The 21,175-nt window shown below is 41.4% G+C and overlaps 1 protein-coding gene across 1 annotated transcript in view; it reads left to right on the forward strand.

The window, feature by feature from the left end:
• brip1 (BRCA1 interacting helicase 1) overlaps nucleotides 1-21,175 on the forward strand; it is a gene marked incomplete at its 3' end in the record, with an annotated part of 53,477 nt that overhangs the window by 25,574 nt on the left and 6,728 nt on the right. The window contains exons 14-22 of the mRNA XM_080006771.1: nucleotides 7,378-7,599; nucleotides 7,779-7,978; nucleotides 8,062-8,194; nucleotides 8,343-8,497; nucleotides 9,114-9,285; nucleotides 9,549-9,689; nucleotides 10,216-10,377; nucleotides 20,430-20,589; nucleotides 20,729-20,850. Of these exons, the coding sequence (XP_079862897.1) occupies nucleotides 7,378-7,599; nucleotides 7,779-7,978; nucleotides 8,062-8,194; nucleotides 8,343-8,497; nucleotides 9,114-9,285; nucleotides 9,549-9,689; nucleotides 10,216-10,377; nucleotides 20,430-20,589; nucleotides 20,729-20,850 (1,467 nt within the window). The remainder of the gene's footprint in view (nucleotides 1-7,377; nucleotides 7,600-7,778; nucleotides 7,979-8,061; nucleotides 8,195-8,342; nucleotides 8,498-9,113; nucleotides 9,286-9,548; nucleotides 9,690-10,215; nucleotides 10,378-20,429; nucleotides 20,590-20,728; nucleotides 20,851-21,175) is intronic.

Here is a 21,175-nt window from a genome sequence, read left to right on the forward strand (position 1 = left end):
CCCAGAGTCCAGTTATGTGACACTTAAATTTGGCAGTGATCAAGAACAACCAGTTACAACTTCAACTAAGAATAAGAATTGATTTTCTATCCTGAATTTCTCTCTTTTATAGGTCAGTGCTTTTGTCCCATGGAAAAACTTGTTAGTTCAACCTCTATTTGTTTCACCCTCTCACTTTACAATGGACCATTCTACACCTGAATTGGACTCTTTTGAACTGGGATTGACCCCAATCCAACTGTGAAAACGAACACCTCATGACAGCTTTTCGGCTGGAATGGAACCTCCCCTCCAACTGCTGACAGTATCTGGTGGATTCCCAAATTTACCATCCGACTCTGACTTATTTATGTAAGACCGCAGGGCACGTGAAGACCCTCAACCCTATACCATACTGTTAAGAGCTTGAAAGATTCATCATTCAGAGTTTTCAAAAGACTGCGTAACATGAATCCTTGGTTAACAACCAAGGCCAAACAGAACTCCCAACACTGTAGCTTTTTAGGGCCAATTATGCTGCCACAATATCCGCAATTGGTCTGACGGCTTCACACACCGAAATGTCATAAGCTATTGAAAGAAGTCAGTTTAGGGACATGGGACACTTAGACTGTGTAACCACCCCTGTACTGTCCAAAAGGTGAGGCGCCTAGAGTAATAAGCACAATTACACTGTCAGCGGAGGTGTCTGTCACCCATTGCGACCGTGTCACTTCAACTCTTTTTCATGAGAGCGCTGGCCCAGCTGTGACCTAACACATACAATGAGCATCATTGCATTTTTGCCTTGTGCAATTTTCGTCACTTAAGGGCCTGTCCACTGTCAGCATCAAGTTACTAAGACATACCGACAGTGTGAAATGCGCCTGCACATACACATGCACACATTTTTTTTTATTCAATCTGAAGTCCAAATGGTTGTTCTGGATTTCACCTAGGCTGTGGTCTAAGCTGTGCTACCTTCAGAATAGTGGTTGCCACGCAGTTAAATACTCCCCAACGCCCCTGTTCATTGAACATACAGGATTTAGTGTCACTTAAGTGTGTGTGTGTGTGTGTATGTGTGTGTGTGTGTGTGTGTGTGTGTGTGTGTTTATTCATATCAACCCATTGCTCTGATAGAGGAGATACTGTAAAAGGTGTATGGGTGGGTTGGTGCGCGCCTGCATGTTACCTCAAGCCTTTTCATTCATACGGGATATTGGGTGGGACAGTGTGGAAACAAACGCTGGCACCTCTGCTGACATGGTAATAGGGACTTAGTGCATGAGACTCTAGTGCTTTGCAGGACACAGATCTAACCTTTAATAGCATGAAGGCGTGCCCAAACGAGAGTATTGCCGAGGTTGGCCACTGATGTTTGGCTATAAGGCATGGATGGACTGGTATTTGGCGTTCTAATTTGTCATACATTTCGATAAGCCATTTCTCTGGGCTTTGCTTTGGAATTGGGCACATTGTTATTGTTGTTATGAAGCAGGAAAAACTGTTCCCACTTGGTTGGACGCATAGAATCATCTACGATGACTTTGTATGGTATTGTAGATTTCCATTCAATGGAACTAATGGGCCTACCTTGAATGGGGAGGCAGCTTCTCAGCACCCTTCAACAATAAGAAGGGACAATAAGAACACAAACATCAACATGGGTTAAAACAATTCCTCATTAAAACTATTACATTATAAGTCAATGAGATATGTATGCATATTTTTCAATTGTCCCAATGGTGTCAAGGAATCAATTTGTAAAGTGCATTGTAGTTTATTCCATGAGTCTGGAGCACAAAATTTGAAAACAGTCTTTCCGAGTTCAGAGTTGACCCTCGGAACATCTAATATAAACCAGTCCCTAGAGCAGTTTGATAAGCTCCTACATTGAAGTGTAATAGTGAAGTAATGTAAACTGTTAATATTCTTCGGAGCTGTGTGTGTGTGTGTGTGTGTGTGTGTGTGTGTGTGTGTGTGTGTGTGTGTGTGTGTGTGTGTGTGTGTGTGTGTGTGTGTGTGTGTGTGTGTGTGTGTGTGTGTGTGTGTGTGTGTGTCTCACCTTGCAAAGAGAGAGGGCCAGCCAACTGGGTACAATGATGGGTTCTGTAGGCATACCAGTAAATCATTTTAGAGGAGAGTGATATATAGTGTCCAAGGGCTTAAGGGTGGAAGCATATATTACATCACCATAATCCAAGACAGCACAGATCATTACATTTCACTGCATATATGTATGAAAGTATGTATATGTAAGTGACGAATAAAAAAAATCTTGAATCTTGAAAGTAATACATTCTCAACATTTATTTTTCAACTAAACATGGAAACACAGGTTCTATTTCGACAAAGAAACCAATTTTCGGCTACAACTTTTAAACCAGTTTGTCAACATGAGCTTTAAAAGTGAGTTTATCATCAATCCAGATGCCTAAATATTTATAGTGTGGGACTCTTTCAGTAGCTGTACAGAGTAAAGTACTTATATGAACTTTGCTTTAATCGATTTCCTATGCTCTTGTGAATAGCATATATTTTGTTTTTTCAGCATTTAACATACATTTGAGATTGATAATTGCCTCTTGAAGAACATTAAAAGAAAATTGCAGATTGTCAATAGCCAATTGTATGGAGTAAGCACAACAATATAAGATAGTGTCATCTGCGTACAGATGGACACTACAGGTATTCAAAGACCGGACATTATCATTGATATAAATTGGATCACGGACCGGTCCTAAAATTGAGCCTTGCGAAGCACCTTTTGATATTGAAAAAATGCAGATTGAACATTACCCGTTTTCATGCACTACTGTCTATCAGAGGTTGTTTTTGGAACGATCTGTAAGCATTTGGGTCACAGCCAATACTTAGCAGTCTGTGTAAGAGCAGGGAATGATCAACTGTATCAAATGCTTTTGATATGTCGATGAACAGAAGCACAATTCTTCTTTTTATCCACCACTGTCGCGATATAATTTAAAATTAAAGATGTTGCAGAGATGGTGCTGTGGTTAGCCCTAAAACCAGGTTGGTTAGGGCTCAACACCGAATACCTGGCTAGAAAAGTCTTGAGTTGATTGTTTACTATTGATTCAAGTATTTTAGACAGACAGGACAATTTAGAGATGGGACGATAGTTATTAAGATCACTATTGTCTCCTCCTTTATGCTTTAACGTGAGCAACTTTCAACACTATGGGAATTTTACCTGATGAAATGGATACATTTAAAATGTGTTATTTATACAGAAATCGTCAAGCTGGAAAAAGAAAGGTTCCAGACTGTCTTCTCCATTTGCTTTCTTGGAGTCAATGGCAAAAAGTGCTCCAGTAACTACACAAGGAGTGAGAATATGGATTGCAAACTGAGGGACAGGACTTACCATATCTTGTACTATACACTATAGTATCCCATGCTCCCATTTTCAAATAGGTGACCAGCTGCAGCAAGATGTTTGTTAAAAACTGCATATTTACTTGTGATCAGAAATTACACACTGACCAGAGTTTAAATGTATGGGCAGGGAAATTGCATTTTTATTCTTAGTTGAATTCACTACCTTCCAGAATTTCGCTGGACTTGAATAACAGCAAAAGATGGTATTTAAATAATATTCAGATTTAGCTTTCCTCACTGACAATGTAAATTTATTTCTTAAATGTCTAAAAGCAAGCCAATGGGAAGGGTCTCCAGACTTTCTAGCTCGGACCCAAGCCTTATTCTTTAATTTGAACAAGGATGATAGTTCAGAGGTGAACCAAGGATTAGACCTATCTTTTGGTCTTTTTTTTAAACGGAGCATGTTTGTTAACCACTGAGTTGAAGGTATTTATAAAATGATCCGGTGCTAGATCAATGTCCAGGATTTCGAATGTATTTGAAATGTCACTATGAAAAAGATGTAAGAAGACAGTACAATTTCTAAAGTTTCTCTTGACAGCAACTTCAACCTTCTTTCGTCGCGTATCCTTAATTCAGGCTATGGGGCAGTGGTAACTTATTCCAAGGTCAAGGTCAACTAATATCTCTGAATTACTATATTGAGCGATCTGCCAATTTTTCAACGGTGACAGATTCAGCAGAAGGAGGTCTATAAATCCCAATCATGACAACTGAATTATTAGGTCCTTAATTGACCTTCAGAGCAGTAAATTCAAAACCTTTTTGTACAGTGACCTTATAACAACTGTAGCTGAAAAACATGATTTTAATGTAAATGGCCACCTCCGCTTGCATTTCTGTCTATTCTAAACAAACGATTTTCATTTAAAGAAACCTCAGAATCACTAATATTTTTCTTTAGACAAGTTTCAGTCAGCAGCAATATATCAGGGTCCGTTTGACCAGAATCTTGAGAGGATCCAATTTTTCACTTTGAAGCAGACTTCTAATATTCAGATTAATTAGACCTGGACCTTTTCTATTTATAAAAGTATCTGGATTCAATGAGGTGGTTGGGTTAGACCCAGATGTATGCAATATGGGGGAAGTGGTATGGGACCGTAGGGGAACTGTAATTAGGAGAAAGAGAAGGCATACCAGTTCCTTTCAGAGCTGAATGAGTAGGGGATGGAGGAGGTGGCTGTATGGTGAATGCATGCGTGGGACTCACTGACCGTCAGGTGGTGAATGCTTTGCAGTGTGCGTCCAGTGTTAATTGAAAGTAGACAGGATCTTTGGATTGGGATATCAAAAATAACATAATGTTAAACGAACATGGTGCTGTGATATGATGAGTAGAATTAGGAAAAAAGTCAGATAAGGGGAACGTGCAGAGCGGACACGGATTCAGTCGGCGCAGTAGAAGAAACGCATTTGCAGTAGAGTTGAAAAGCTTGGCTCTTTTAGTGAGCCGGATCATACGGCTCACTGAGAAGAGCTGACTCTTACGGCTCCCAAGCATTTCTTTTAACTATGAAATTGTATGAAATATTTTGTTTCTATTTATTCCAATAAAAAAAAATTGTGACTGAATTGAATTAACATCTTCTAAAAAATGTACACAATTATAATGAAAGCAAGGCATTTAATGAAAAAAAAATCCTGTCCTATTGTTTTCAATTAGATGTTTTATTCCCAATATGTTTCTTGCTCCATTGTTTTACGGAGTGAGGAGCATTTAAATGGTTCAGTTAGAATTCTCATTTATCATTGTTCACTTGAGAGACCTATACCTCTAAATTGTTATTGTTCACTAGCCAAGATCGCGTTTAATGAGGTCGATTTCGTGGGGGAAGCAGGTGCTGCCCTCAATATTTAGAACACGTGCATTTGTCCTGCCCCCATAAAAAACGGTTTTGTGTTTTCCTTTACATAAATTAAGACATTTCCACCATAAATTGATGCAGAAAATGCACAAATTGGGGCATAACAATTCATCAGAATGCAGGAAATAAAGTGTCTGACACTCAAAGTTTCCATTTTTGAAAATGCTTTTTCAAGTAACTTTAACTGTATTCCTTGCAGAAAGCTTAGAGATTTGATTGTTTTAAAGCGCCATCAGACGTGAGCCACATTCAAGATGATTATTCAAAATCTTTAATCACAATTAAATTCTAACCTCAATAATATTAATAATAATTTAAAAAAAGCTAAACAGAGAATAAATTATTTAATTAAAAACAATAAATATTTCTTTTCACATTGTCAATGCTGGCATTTCACTGGCAGGCTGTGACTTAACTCCCCCCACTCCCTCCCACTCCCGCCACCTCCTGGTGATCGGATCTCGAGTTGCCAGGATTGGACAATATGAAAATAGTAATTGTTACCTCTTAATTGTATGTTTTGTACGTGAATGAATTATAATTATTGACCAAATGCCTGTTGGTTTTATTTATTTTTTGATAGGCCTACACTTTCCATTTTAGACAAGTAAATTTGGCTATTGGCAGCGATAATTCACAATAATACAGGTAAAAAAAAATGTATATGATAAAAACAAATTTGTATCGTGATAATGGCAATATACCCATCCCTAAAGTGTTCAACATGTCGGAATGAGTACTCTAGTACTGGAGTAGGATGTCAACATATTGAGAAATTGCATTTTTCCATTTTTACTTGAGGTTAAAACACAATTAGATCGGTCATACACTGTTAACTCATTTTAAACAGTTTATTATAAATATAGCATTTTCATTTTGTTAATTTGTCCCCGGGTGCCGCTGCATGGCAGCCCACTGCTCCTAGATACGTCAGTTACTAGGATGGGTTTAATGCAGAGAAATGCATTTTGTTGCCTCAGTACTTGTACTCTGTGAAATGACAATTAGTTTAATCTAATCTAAAGTGTAAACAGCCTAGCTAACTGCGGCCAGCACTTCCAGGTTGGGGGGCCTAGGGGCTGCATAAGCTGCCCTCTTATGTACCTGTAGTAAATGCTATGTACTTTGTGAATGTTCAGTTTGCGCTTAAAAGAATAAAGATGTGTTTGTTATCTAAACATTTTACCTCTTTTATTCATATTTAATTAATTACATTTTATTAATGTTGTTTTAACTTAAACATGTTTTCACAGCTCACGCTTCCCCATCGTGGTATTTAGAGTTTATTGCGCTGTTGCTCAAAATTCCGCCATTTAAATATTGTTAACCTTTTAATGGATTTTTCTTATTGAAAATTGAGTAAAGACAGAGTTCCATATATAAACAGAATTGTTTATTTTGTTTGTATTTGTTTATAACTACTTCAATACTGCATTGTAGTAGACACCCCAGAAGATGGGTCAGGTATAGCTCCATCATTGTTTCGAACACCACTGTGTTGTATCCAACCAAACCTTGAATTTTGTGAACCCTTACACCCCTATTAAATATAGAGGTTTATTATTCAAGTCAAGGCTTAGCATTGTGCATGGAGATTTTAGGTGTGTGAGTGGAAAGCCATTTTGTGATTCCCTCGACAAAGCATTTTTGTGCTGATGTTGCTTTCTGAGGCAGTTTGGAACTCTGTCGTGAGTGTTGCATCCGAGGACAGGTGATTTTTAGGCACTATATATTTCACAACTCTCTGGTAATGTTCTACAGCTAGTTAGGCCTACCACTGCAGCTGTTGCTCCTAAACATGCCACTTCACAATAACAATGTAGCACTTGCAGCTACCAAGGACATCTCTAGCAAGGCAGAGGTTTGATGCATTCATGTGTGTCATCCTAGCACATTTTACTGATAGTTTATCTGTGGCGATTGTCTTTGAAATATATATTAGAATTTGGATAATTAATTTATTTTCTTTTTTTGATTGGGCATCATTCAATCATAGCTTTGACAGAGTAAGACATTTTTTATTCAAAGTATTTTCTCAGTGGTGTTTAGAACTTACCCTTCAGCTTTATTCCTGTTTTACCCAACTCAATCAACTAAACTGCCCCTTCCCATTTGACCCTAGGGCAGGTCGTGTCGCTTCTACCACAACGTCCAGAGGATGCGGGACCAGAGCATGCTGCAGTTGACACATGGTCTGAACCAGGCCTGGGACATTGAGGACCTGGTGCGCCTCGGTGGGCGCATCCGTGCCTGCTCCTACTTCGCTGCCCGGGAGCTAATGCAGGAAGCCCAGATCATCTTCTGCCCCTACAACTACTTGCTCGACCCGCTCATCAGGGAAAGTGTGAGTTCTGGTGGGACCTTAAGCTGTTGAAGAGTTCAGTTAAGCTTGTACAAAAGCACAACAACAACTTAAAATGAATTGGTAATATTGAATCGATTTAAGTTAAGTTCAGGAAGATCTGTTTCTCAAACTGGTTTGGCCACCATGACAAAATACTGACTTGTTTTGGTCACTGCTAGATGGAGATCAACCTGGAGGGCCAGATCGTAGTGCTGGACGAAGCCCACAACATTGAGGACTGTGCCCGGGAGAGTGCCAGCTTCACCTTAGACCACAACCGCCTAATGATGACCAGGGACGAACTGGATGGCATGGTCTCCAATAACATTCGACGCACTAACCACCAGCCGCTGCTGGCCTTCTGCTGTAGCCTGCACAAGTCAGGGATTCATTTACATGTAATCACATATTTGACTATGAATATTTCTGAGTTTAACAGTGTTGTTTTTTTGGTTCGAGCAGCTGGATACAGGAGAGTCAAAGCCTGCTGTCAGAGCGAGGCTATGAGACCGCCTGCAAAGTGTGGTCCGGCAAGGATGTGCTGGGGATCTTCCATGGCCTTGGCATTACCGCTGCCACCTTTGGCATGCTGCAAGTAAGACTGAGTAGCCTGGATCCACTTGTAGAATCAGTATGTCTAAAGCAGTTGATAGATACTAGCTTCTGGATTTGTTTTTCGTTTGGATTTTTCTGGATTTGCTATCCACACTGTAACTGCAGTTATTTCCACCCCCTTCTCCCAGAAACATTTAGCAGCAGTGTTGGAGAAAGAGGAGCGGTTAGGTGTGGTTAACGGCAGGGAGGAAACAGTGCAGGTTCCCACTATCAGCTCACCCACCAGCACCGTGCTCAAAAGTATCTTCCTAGTGCTGGACTTCCTCTTCAGAGATAAGTGCAGGTCAGACGCAGTCCTAACACCCAGTTATGTGAATATTGTGGCACTGTACCGATACCAGATATGTCATGCTTCAATCCGCCCAAAAGGCACATATTCAAAGCTCTCTTATTTTAAATCTGACACATTAGGCTCTTTGTATCTTTTTTGTGTTGTGAATATTTTCTGATGCCAATACTTTATGTATGTACACTGATGTTTCATACAGTATCAATGCATGCCACATTTTATTCTCATTGTCAATAAACAATAAAATGTATTTCCTGACTGGGGGGGGGGGGGGGTCCTTTTATTGTAATATCAATCAAATTTATGCAGAGAAACATTTTATTTAGGATGCTGATGGTGAAGGTAGTGCACATATTTTACATTAATAACAAACTGCAGGGGAAGAGGGTTTTATTCATCATGAGAATAAGGATATTCTGTTATGCTGTTCTTCAGCACATGACGCTTACATGGACATCCATTACAGAACATGTTCTTATATACACACTAACCCCTTAATCTATCCTCTGTGACCTTACCTTTATGTGGAACAATGTCTTGTCAATTTGGTAAGATGTTTTCTTATCACCGTCATGCCTGCCTGCATCCATCCTTATGTCTGTGTCTCCAGATTCGCTGAGGACTACCGAGTGGCTCTGCAGCAGAGCTACACTTGGACCAACCAGCCTGACATCGCAGACAGTCAGGGATTCTTTGCTCGGCCACGAAACAGACGGCGCCAGAGCAGCCATGTCAAGACAGCGGTCCTCACTCTGAGCTTCTGGTGCCTCAATCCTGCCGTGGTAAGAAGTTAGGCCTGGCCTGACTGACATGTTGACTAAACAAATCTCCTAATGGCTGCTGATGCAGAGATATATCAGTTTCTGCATTTGCGAAGCTTGACAAAGCATTGATTTTGTATTTTCCGGCTCAATCGGATGAACGTTGAAGAAATCTCACAATGCTGAACAACTGTCACTTTAGTGGTCTATGTTTAATTTAGTTTTTTTTATGAATTGCGAAAAAATCTCTCATGATGTGATGCATATGTGTTTATTTCTCACAGGCCTTCTCCGACCTGAGAGAGTCTGTGCGCAGCATTGTCCTGACATCAGGTACCCTGTCTCCCATGGGCTCCTTCTCCTCAGAACTAGGGCTGAAGTTCTCCATCCAGCTGGAGGCCAGCCACGTTATCAACAAATCCCAGGTCGGTGAATGCAGCTTGTCAATGCCACTGAGCCCCGGGCTGATGTAGAGCATGACTGCACCAAGATCATAACTGTAGCTGCTCACTGCCTAGTAGTCTACTCGGGCCAAATTCTCTACTGTGGTTCGAGACAAAATGCTGTAGCATACTTAAACACTAAACACTTTGTTTAAATCATACAAGACAACCTTTTACCTTTCCTATTCAAATGTAAGAGTTGAATATTGCAGCCTTATTTGAAAGAAGGGACAATTACAATTGAGTTTTAAGGTAGGGGAAAATGAAAAAGGCACATTATTAGAATCTAATTTGTATTTGAAAATCCAAATACGGTAACATACTGTTTTATTAAGAAATATCAGGATATTTTGATAATATCTGGTGGTGTGGTATGGTGGTGTGACGTATGATATAGCTTTTTGACTGCTGTTGTTACTGTAAGCCACTTTTCTTGCTATAAGTGATATTACCGTATTACACTCGCACATTGAATAATCTTTAATTTTTTATTTTTTTTATATCCCAGGTGTGGGTTGGCACTGTGGGCTCTGGGCCCCAAGGCAGAAAGCTGTGTGCTACGTTCCAGCATACCGAGACCTACACCTTCCAGGACGAGGTGGGCGCCCTGCTGCTACGCATCTGCCAATCCGTGCCTAAAGGAGTGCTCTGCTTCTTGCCGTCATACAAGGTAGGGATGCTAATTTCGAAAAAATATTTCTGACAGCCGACCCGCGTTAACCGTTATCCCATAGAATATTAGGGCACTGTCTTCTGGGGTGAAAAAAGAGAATTGCGGTCTTTTTTTTATTGGACTTTACAAATTGTATAATAATAAAAAGGGGAATCATAAATATATTTTTATCCGAGAACATCCGATCACGGAGAGTTGTGGCGCCTTTCCGTATTTGGAAGAACGGGGATGTGCCCCGTCCCTCCGTGCGCCGCCCGTGTTCCTCCAAATAAATCAACCAAAAACACACTACGGGGACGGTCTATAAACGTGTGACAGTGTGATTTTAGTGGTTTTATTTGGGTCTTCCGTGCGCCCGTATAAATAAATAAAAATATATACACTACTCACAAAAAGTTAGGGATATTTGGCTTTAGGGTAAAATTTATGGAAAATGTAAGAAGTTCATGCTACAGTGATATTATATCATGAAAGTAGGGCATTTAAGTAGAAGCATGCAATGGTGATTTCCTCATCTCAAACAATTTATTGAAACAAAAGCCAACAACAGTGGTGGGTTTACCACAACAAAAAATGTCAATGTCTCAATAACTTGTCATGTGCCCTTGAGCATCAATTACAGCTTGACAATGACGTCTCATGCTGTTCACAACTCAACATATTGTCTGCTGAGGCATGGCACCCCACTCTTCTTGAAGGGCGGCCCTCAGGTCATTTAAGTTCTGGGGCACAGAGTTGCGAGCCTCTACATGGCGACTCAGCTGATCCCATAGGTTTTCTATGGGATTCAGGTCTGGAGAAAGTGCAGGCCACTCCATTTGAGGTGCCCCAGTCTCCAGCAGCCGTTCCCTAATGATGCAACCTCGATGAGCTGGAGCATTGTCGTCCATGAAGATGAAATGAGGCCTGTGTTGTTCATGCAGGGGCACAATGACTGGATTAATGATGTTATTCAGGTAGTATGGGCTTGTCACTGTACCATTCACAAAGTGAAGGGCAGTTCTGTATTGACTAGACACACCTGCCCACACTGTAACACCACCACCACCACCAAAGGCTCATCTGGTGACAACAGTGGCTGATGCATAGCGCTCTCCTTGACGTCTCCAACATCGTTGGCAGCCATCATTTCTGCTCAACGTGAATCGACTTTCATCAGAGAACAGCACTGAGGCCCACTGGTCCCTCGTCCAGCGTAAATGCTCCCTGGCCCATGCAAGACGATGATGCCTGTGCCTGGTGGTGTGGTCAGGTACCCTTACAGGTCGTCCAGCACGCAGACCATGCTGATGTAAACAGTTTCGAATGGTCTGACGTGACACTTTGGTGCCCCTCACCTCCCTTAAATGTGCCTGGAGTTGAGTGGCATCATCATCTGGTTCCACGGGGCACTGTTTACAATGAAGCGGTCATCAGTGTGGGATGTGGCCAAAGGACGTCCACTTCTATGCCTTTCTGTGACTCTTCCAGTCTCTCTGTAACTCTGTTGCAACCTGCAGATGACTCTGTGACACTCTAAGCTCAGTGGCCACTTCCCTCTGAGAACATCCTGTTTGAAGCCTCACAATGGCGAGGTACTGTTGATCAATTGTTAGGTGTCATCTTGCTCTCATGATGTCAAAATGTTAACAACATGATGAAGCGGACTGTTTAAATACCAATTCTAATTGAACCAGGACATTTATTGGTCGATTCATGGATCAAACACCTGTTGTGAATTTTGCCGTTCAGCTCCTTGTTAGAGAACAGCAAGTTGTGCAAAAAGTACTGAAACATTGAACAGTTGGACATGTGCATTCAAAAGTTTAGAGAAGGTCAAATTAAGTTCACCTTTAAAGGTTATAGTGCATTTTATCTTTATCCTGAAATTTCACCCGAAAGCCGAATATCCCTAACTTTTTGAGAGTAGTGTAAATATATAATTTCATTATTTGCAGTGTTGATGGCAATGAGCTCAACACCGCAATACTGGTCACTTGACCCTAATTGTCACAGCACTAGTTGCATGTTTTGCCGCCATGAGTTGTATTTTGGAAATAGATTGTAGAGCCTATTTTTCTTTTAATGTGCACCAAACCTTTTTTTAATCACTTAAAAAAAAGGTAATATTTTTTAACTGTTAGTATTAATTGATCACAATTCTTATCAGCTAATGGTTAATTATCAACATCCCTGATACAAGGTAAACCTCGTAATTCAAAGTCCTTCAAAAGCGAACAGTGCACACAAACTATGCCCATGTTGCACTATCACTATTTCCCACATATTGCCACTAGGAGGGGTTGGAGACCACACATTGGTGTCAGAAGAGAGGACATAGCATAGCAGTCTTTTTGGGGGTGAAAAAAAGAACAATACAAAGAACTTGTTTCTCACAAAGAAGTTTTCATGCTACGTGATAAATTGCTACTGTTTCCACCATTAATAACCAGGCTACGGGTGATGTCATATTGCTGGAAGAGATCATTACTAAATCAATAGGAGCACTTGACAGCCCTATAAGCTGCCACTGCTGGAAGTATATCCCCTTTCAGTTAATGAGGGTGCATCGAAGGGCCCCACTGATAGACACTTTGTCCCTCCCTTTGTTTGTTATGCTCTTTTTTTCCTCATGAATAATTAATCTCCACTCCGGCTTGATTGTCACATCCATTTACTGAGGATCCGAAGCGGGTTCACCTACCTTGTATGCATCTCCTCATTACACACGGCGTATCCTCTTCTTAACAGCGAAAGTGGTAAAAACCTTGAGAGTTAGTCAATAGCGCTGTACAGAGAGCGCAAGACCAATGTGTCTACACACTGCTTTTTTTATACCTTTTACCAATGTCACACAATGTTTCCCTTCCTCCTTTCAGTGTAAAATTACACGATAAAACATCTCATAAAAAAAAGTTACATGGAGGTTGTTCTTGTTTTGGCTTTCATTTTGCCTGCCTGTGACACGGCAGTGAAGGAGCAACCATGTGCTGTGGTATTTTTTTTTTTTTTTATTTATTAATTTTTTTATTATTGATGGCCATGTAGGAGTCGTCTATCTCTGTCTATGCTGATGCATTAATATTTAATCTACAGTTAGCTCTTAAAAATGAGGGGATGTGGGCATTTGAGGAGCTGGGGCTATTAATTGGAGCCTTTGGGTGCCTTGTTGGTGCCACTGAGTCCCGTCTGCTTTATGATCTGTGTGTGTGTGTGAGAGAGAGAGACTGATCAGTGCTTGTACTGTGTGTGTGTGTGTGTGTGTGTGTGTGTGTGTGTGTGTGTGTGTGTGTGTGTGTGTGTGTGTGTGTGTGTGTGTGTGTGTGTGTGTGTGTGTGTGAGTGAAAGAGAGGCGCTGGGATAACACCAGACATCCCTCTTCAGTAAGGCCAGGTGTCACCGACTGTGTCAGAGACAGGGCGAGCAGCGAGACATGCAGGCCAGCGAGGGTCATCAAGGCATCCCTCCTGGCTCTATCTGCAGCACTCCCACCACTTTGACACACACTCGCATCGAATGCACCAGAGAGCTTTGAGAATATTGCTTTTGAGACCTTTGTCAAGGGCCCTTTCAAATCCAGCTTGGAAAGGTATTATAAACCACTGTTATTTCAATGATAGGATTATGATATGGGGAAAGTTTTTTGATAGATGAACAACAAGGCCACATTAAAGGTCTTAATTTCAACATAATCAAACATAATCACTTTTATCATACATATTTTATTGTCAAAATAATATTTTCTATTTTTAACATTTCTGATGACCTCATGCTATGACAGTACCTAATCCCTTGCTATTTGACCTCAATGGTACTGTTATAATTACAGCTCTTATGATCATCTAGTTCGTATCCCTCCCTATTTCTTACTAATACTTACCTCTGCCCGGTACCAAATGTAAAGTAAACACTTTGACAACTTGTCCAAATCAGTCTTAGATTTCTTAGAATTAAATTTATTATCTTAAAAAGTTCTTAGTAGTTTGTATAGCTAATAAATGGATTCTTAATGATATAATGATAGTTTTGGGGTCAATTCCTCCTGGTCGAGCGTTGCAACTACTGCTAATCCACGTAAAGCACACATTGCCAACTGCTGGACGTTAGACGAAGGACACAGCAGACTCACTCAAGAGCACGCAAACACACTTGTCTCCAGAGCCCAAACAGTGGCTGTGGTTTTGTTGCATTTCGGCCTCAAACAGCCCCCCAGTTAATGCCCATTAAAACCGCAGCAGTCCTCGCTACCTTGTCCCAGCCACAAGAGAAAAGGACAAGTGCACTGCACGAGGGGAACTGATGTTTTATTAAAAACATACTAAAAAGTGAGGGTTTTGCAGAGGTGAAAAGATCTGCTGGAAATACAAGATGCTTTTAAAGCAGATTAAGATAAGGGCCATTACCGGGTGGGGGTGATGTCGCCTCTCTGTCTGTGTGAAGACGGACCCGGCACTGGCGCCTGGGGCATGGGTTTGGGGAGGGCCAGAGTGGTGGTGGTGGGGTTGTAGAGGGAGGTGTCTGTAGCTGAGTGTATGTCAAATCAAAGTCAAAGCAGAATGCAAGGTGAACACACATACAGAGTTCCTGGTAACTCTAGGTTATCTGAAATATCAATATCAATCACCCAGCTGTAGATGTGCTGATACCCAGAAGTGTCTATCTGTGTGCATGTGCACTTTGTGCGCGTGTGTGCAGAGGTATGTTTTCATTGGCATGTGTGAATCACTATAGGTGTGTGTTTGGGGTGCCTGTATATATAAATTTTAGGTTCTGAGACTCATTTTGCTTGGAGTGGTGTGTCTGTGCTGAATGTTCAGATGATGTTTTATATGAGCTTTTACAGTGGAAACTTCAAGGTTACTGCTTCCTTGGCATGTCTCACTAACTAACCTGGAGCCTTTAAGCTTCCAAAGTCATTATTTTCTACAAATCAAACGTAGCCTCTGCTGTCCTGTTCTTGAGAAAGAACCATGTACTATTAATAATGGCTCCGTTCCCAGATAGCAATTTTTCCACATGTCTATGGCATAGTGGTCCCACTACCTTTTTATAAAAGACAAATGATTGAAGTCCCCTGCAATAGCCCAGAATATTTCTTTTTGACAGCTTGAGGTGCAGACAAAGACAGTTCACCTATGTAACTGTCACCTCTTTTTTTTTTGTGTGTGCTGTCCATAGCCTCATGCCAACACGGATAATGTGGCCCAGAAGCAGAGTATAGACGATAGGGGACGGCCGCCTGGTCCCGGAGGTGGCAGGTGGCGTGGGCCACCCGGTTGTCACCCGCCCGTGGCGTGATGGCCACTGTGATATTTTAAGGCTAAATAATTTACAACTCAACAACACGTCTCTCTTTGCCATTGTGGCGGGTGTGCGATGCAGGGCCAGGGCTCCTGGCCCCATGTTTCATTAATGAAATCACCTCCAAACATGCCTCTATAATTCAGCAGTCGGCGAGAGGAGCTGTGATGTGTCGCCACACAGCTTACTGACACCAGGGATCCGCGGAGTGAGATAAAGAGGGACTAGATGGAAAGGTGGTGATGGTAGTGGAGTAGGAGGTGGGCCGAGGGAAAGTGCACAAGTGTGAGTAAGAAAAGTGCACAGTTGAGTGCGTTTCAGTGGCTGTCTCACCGCTGCGTCCCGGCAGGTGAAAAGATCTGGCCCATTTTACCGTGTCACTGGCTATAGTTGAGCATTGCAACCAACATGCTGAGAAATCACAATAAATTATTCACAATTTGTTGTGCCTTTTTTATGCTGGCATGCTAAATTGTGCTCACTCCATCTGTGTCAGTCTGGTATCAGGCTAGATTTTAGAAGACTTGGGTCAAAATGGGTCACATTATGTGATGTGCAAATCACATAATGGACCTCACCAACAACTGAGCAACCAGGCTTTCGTATAATACAAACACAAAGAGTACTTGTCTTGGAACACTGTATATTTTACATGTACTTTGGATGTGTGTTCTACAAGTTGTCCTTTCCAAGTTTTGCAAGTGTGGTTCACAAGTAAATTCAAAAAGACTCAAGTGCTTTGACATTCAGAAAATACTATTATTATTATTATAATAATAATAATAACAATAATTATTATTATTATTATTATTATTATTATTATTATTAATAATAATAATAATAATAATAATAATAATTATAATTATAATTATAATAAAAATAATAATGATGGTGATTATGTGTTGTGATATCTTAAAAATCCATGTTTTCACCGTGACACATTTTTAATGACAAACTGACAATGACTTGAATTTAAAAACATTAGCCCCACAAATTAATATTATTCAGTAACTCATTAAATTAACATTAAATCAAGGAAGTACCATCCAAATAATATGATTTTGATATTTGGTTGCACTACATGGCCTAAAGAATGTGTAGCTGTCATTACTCAGGGTACCCAACGGGGTCTTAAAAGTATTAAAGCATTGAATTTAATATTCTCAAAAGAAGGCTTTAAAAGTATTAAATTAAGTGTTAAGTAAAATGTTTTTCTTGTCCTTTCGTAGGATTAAATAAATACCGTAACGACATAAATAACCGATCTGGTCTGTTCGCACACCCGTTGACATGCGAATTCCCTGCATTGTGCTCTGTCCACGTTGCAAAAGCGAGATTCCCCCCACGGCGCAGCAGAGAGATGACATCAAGTGGCGGCTTACAATCTTGAAGGGACAGTGCAGGCTTATCTCAGTATAGGGGTGGCGGCTCTTATGCGACAAATATGCCTCTTTTTCGTTTTATGTTATTAGAGTACACACAGCTATTGTGTATTTTATATTAATGTGATTAATGTAATAAACTGTTTTATTTATTTCAAGTACTTGGTTAATAATTATTTTTTAGGGCTTAAAATCCATATTGATCTTTTATTATATCCTTCATACTTTTGACAATATGGCTGTGAAGTTGGCATTAAATTTCATTCTAAGTGGTATTAAAAAAGTCACAAAAGTCCTAAATTTAACCTGGAGAACCCCTTGGGGTACCCAAGGGGTTCTGACTGGGTTCTGGGTTCTGACTGCTGCCCGCTGTTGACCCCAGTCAACTGTAAATTCTTTTATTGGGAAGTGAAAATGTCTAGGAGCAGTAGCGGCTCAGCCGCGAAGTGGTAGGCCACACAAGCTCATAGAACAGCCCTGCCGAGTGCTAAAAAAAAGCCATTATCTTCTGTTGCAACAACAACTACCAAGTTGCAAATTGCTTCACCATCTAGCAGTCTGGTGGATTTGGGGGTTTTGCAGGAAAACCTAAAAAGACCAAATGCAACATGCCAACTAAGTTCAAGTGATGGGACATTTTTAATGTGAGCTCATGACATTCAAAATGATTCTGTTAATCAAATTTGTGGTCAATGGTTTGGAAGACTCTGACTCTGTTTCAGCATGACAATGTCCCTGTGCACAAGTCAAGGTTGTGTCAAGAACCGTGTGGAAGAATCAGACTGTCCTGCACAGAGACCTAATCTCATTCCTGTTATACCCCTTTGGGTTGAACTTTTACACCAACTGTGTAGTAAACAGTTCGACAGTCTGAAGGCCTGAGCGTAGAAACTGTGCTAGAACCTTTTGGTTTGGTGCCCAGATTCTCCTGTACGATATACTTCAGGGAGTAGAGGTCCTGCACGGCTGGCAGCTCAGTCCCGGTCAGTCCTTCTGTAGGGCCTTGCCGTTGAGGGTGGTGAAGCTGCCATATCAGGTAATGATGCTGCAATTTCGGGCGACTCTCAATGGCACATCTGAAAATCTGGTGCGTGAGTTAAGGTGTAAATTGTCCTATATCTTTATAAGTTTTTACAGTGTTTGAATTTGATAACAAACTGGAAAACAACTGTCTTATTAATTAATTCTAATTAATATAAAAAGTTAAAATTAACAGTGGTGTATCTATGCAAATATGAAGCACACAATATTGCAACTGATTTATACCCCTCATATAAGCCTTTGTCTTTTCTCGTGCGTGCGTGTGCGTGCGTGCACTCATGCCTATTTTAGGGAGCTGCTGGCTGCTTCTGTCATTTAGTCCACATGAGCGGAAGGCCAGGCTGTGCAAATTGACATTTTACATGGCGCCGTAGCACGCCCCCAGTCCAGCACCCCAGTGTGTGGGGCCTGTGGAAACACCAGCTCTGTCAGAGAACGGCCCTAAATTAGTCATGAACTCTGTGCGCTCATCACCCCCGCGTACACACTACACAAACCGTGTCACAGAGGAATGTGAACCACACAGTTTCTGTAAGCTTGTGTTTTTTTTCTCTTCTCTTTTTGTACATTACATGCCCTTAATTAAAAGAAACAACAACCTTAACGTCCAGAGGAAAAATAAATGCCTGTCATAACGAATCCGGAAATCAATATAATTTAGTACTTAAACTCATTTGGGTGATGCGGCTGTCCTAATGTGCACTGGCTAACAGTTTTAGCGGCAGCCAACATGGTGCCTTGCCTCCGGCCGACTCCATGGATTTCACAACCAGACTGCACTCCGTCAAGATGAAGGATACGGACACTGCGGCCGTAATTAAATGGCTGCGTCTCGGGCAGATGGATTGTTTACTCACGGTGTCTGTGAGATAAAAGCATTAGGGACCATTACCCCCACCAACTGAGTAGCGGGTAGCCCAGAGTGCCAGTGGATTGTGTTCCCAACACACATTCACTCCCACACGAACTCACACACACACACACACACAAACACACACACACACACGGCTTTACAAATTACAGCTCAGGGAATAAACAGCTTTGCAACAAGGACTCTTTGTGCGCACGTGTCCCCAATTTTTAAAGGCCTTGGCGTTTTTATTATCACATTACGAGTCAGTTACTATCTGGTCACTCCCCATTCCTGGTCAGAAATTAATAATGTCAGATGGAAGAGGATGATCCAGTATACTGACTGTTTGACCCCCCCGCCATCCCACAATCACCCCTTCTACCCATCAATGTTAACAACAACCCCACGAAGTTGGTGTCTCTCCTTGCACGGCCCTGACATATAATGGCTGTTTTGTTTAGCAGCGGATTCTGCCTTAAGTACATAACATGAATAATACATCTCTTGGTTCAAAATTGGAACTCCGAAGCAATTGTGGGATAAACAGTGTACCGAGTTGCAGGCACATGTAAAGCGTGGGGGGGGGGGGGCGGTGGCTTTGCTTGTCAACGTAACGCTGTGTCTTTAGCAGATGCGTCATGTTTTATTGATGGGTACTTCCTGGCCTTGCTTGTTTCGGAACGCACCGACCTGATGAAATCTGCCTTGTGCTTCATTTCACAATTGCGATGCAGTCACATTGGCATGCGAGAGACTATCTACGCTGAAGCCCAAGCGCCCCCCACACACACACACACACACACACACACACACACACACACACACACACACACACACACACACACACACACACACATCAATCCTCTGCTGTTTTCCCTCTGTGCTGAAGTCTACTTCAAGTCTCTTTCAGGAAACACGCACCTGTTTTTTTCGCTCAGCGTTTAGCCTGGCTGTTGTTAAGGCAGGTAAATGGGATGGGTTGACACTCGGGGACCAGGCCTTTATGAATAACCCCCCCTCCAACCACCCTTCCCCCGGCTATTTTTCTACAGGCACACCTTCTCTCGGCTCCGTCCTGGCATACATCTTGACACTAGCAGCCTGTTGTGAGAAGTTTTCTGCTGACTACAAGAAGAACTTCTACTTGACCCCTCTAACACATTTCCGAGCCAGTGAAGATGGTCTTTGATTGTGAAGCCATGCTTATTCAAGGATAAAATTCGCACAGCACAGACACGGATGGACCTCTGCTAGGGAGAGGGCTTTTAGATCAATGTTCCTCTCTGGAGAATTGCTGACTTTTTGCACCAACAATAGTGCAGCAACAGTGATTTTTTTTTTTTTTCTTTCTTTCTTTTTTTTTTTTTTTATAGCTTGGGGAGAACCTATGCGATACAAGAATTTACACGGAAATATAGCAAACCTATCCTTATATTTTAATGCTTCATTTATTTAACGGCAAATGATTATCTAAATGTTTTCTTTTCGGCCAGATGCTTGACAAGCTTCGAGATCGCTGGACAAACACAGGCCTCTGGGCAAAATTAGAGGAGAGGAAGACTGTAATCACAGAGCCTCGCGGCGGGGCAAAAGGGGACTTTGACGAGCTGCTGCAGACCTACTATGATGCCATCAGGCATTATGAGGATAAAGGTGAGACGCCAGTCCCTCATCCTTATGTTAGGAATATTCCTATTTCTAAGTTGTGTCCAATTCCTCTCTGGTTATCAAGGCATTGGTACATGACTGTACACATCATTTGGTTGTGGTGTTTGTTCTATTTACTACACAGATGGGGCACTACTGCTTGCCGTCTGCAGGGGTAAAGTAAGTGAAGGCCTGGACTTCAGTGACGACAATGCCAGGGCAGTGGTCACCATTGGCATTCCCTTTCCAAATATCAAGGACCTCCAGGTATGAAATCTGAGACTTTTGTGAAAATGTGACAAAGTTATCTGATAACATAGATATAAATATCAAAGGAAAACACTTTTTCTTTATTTTGCTGCTCTGACCCCATCCTTCAGGGCTGATCTTAAAGATGACCTTTAAGTTCTTGTTCCATCCTGCCCTATTCCATTGTTCTCCTCACCCCCTTTCTATCTTCATGTCAGCTTTTAGATTTTTGAGCCGATGGAAGCTCTCCTGCTCCACCGGAGGTGTTTGATACCACCATGATGTGAAACACGGGTCGCCATGCCAGCATTCATTTTTAATTTGAGTTTTTCTTTCAATCCAA

Source organism: Zeus faber (assembly GCF_960531495.2).
Source record: "Zeus faber genome assembly, chromosome: 9".
NCBI classification, from domain to species: domain Eukaryota; kingdom Metazoa; phylum Chordata; class Actinopteri; order Zeiformes; family Zeidae; genus Zeus; species Zeus faber.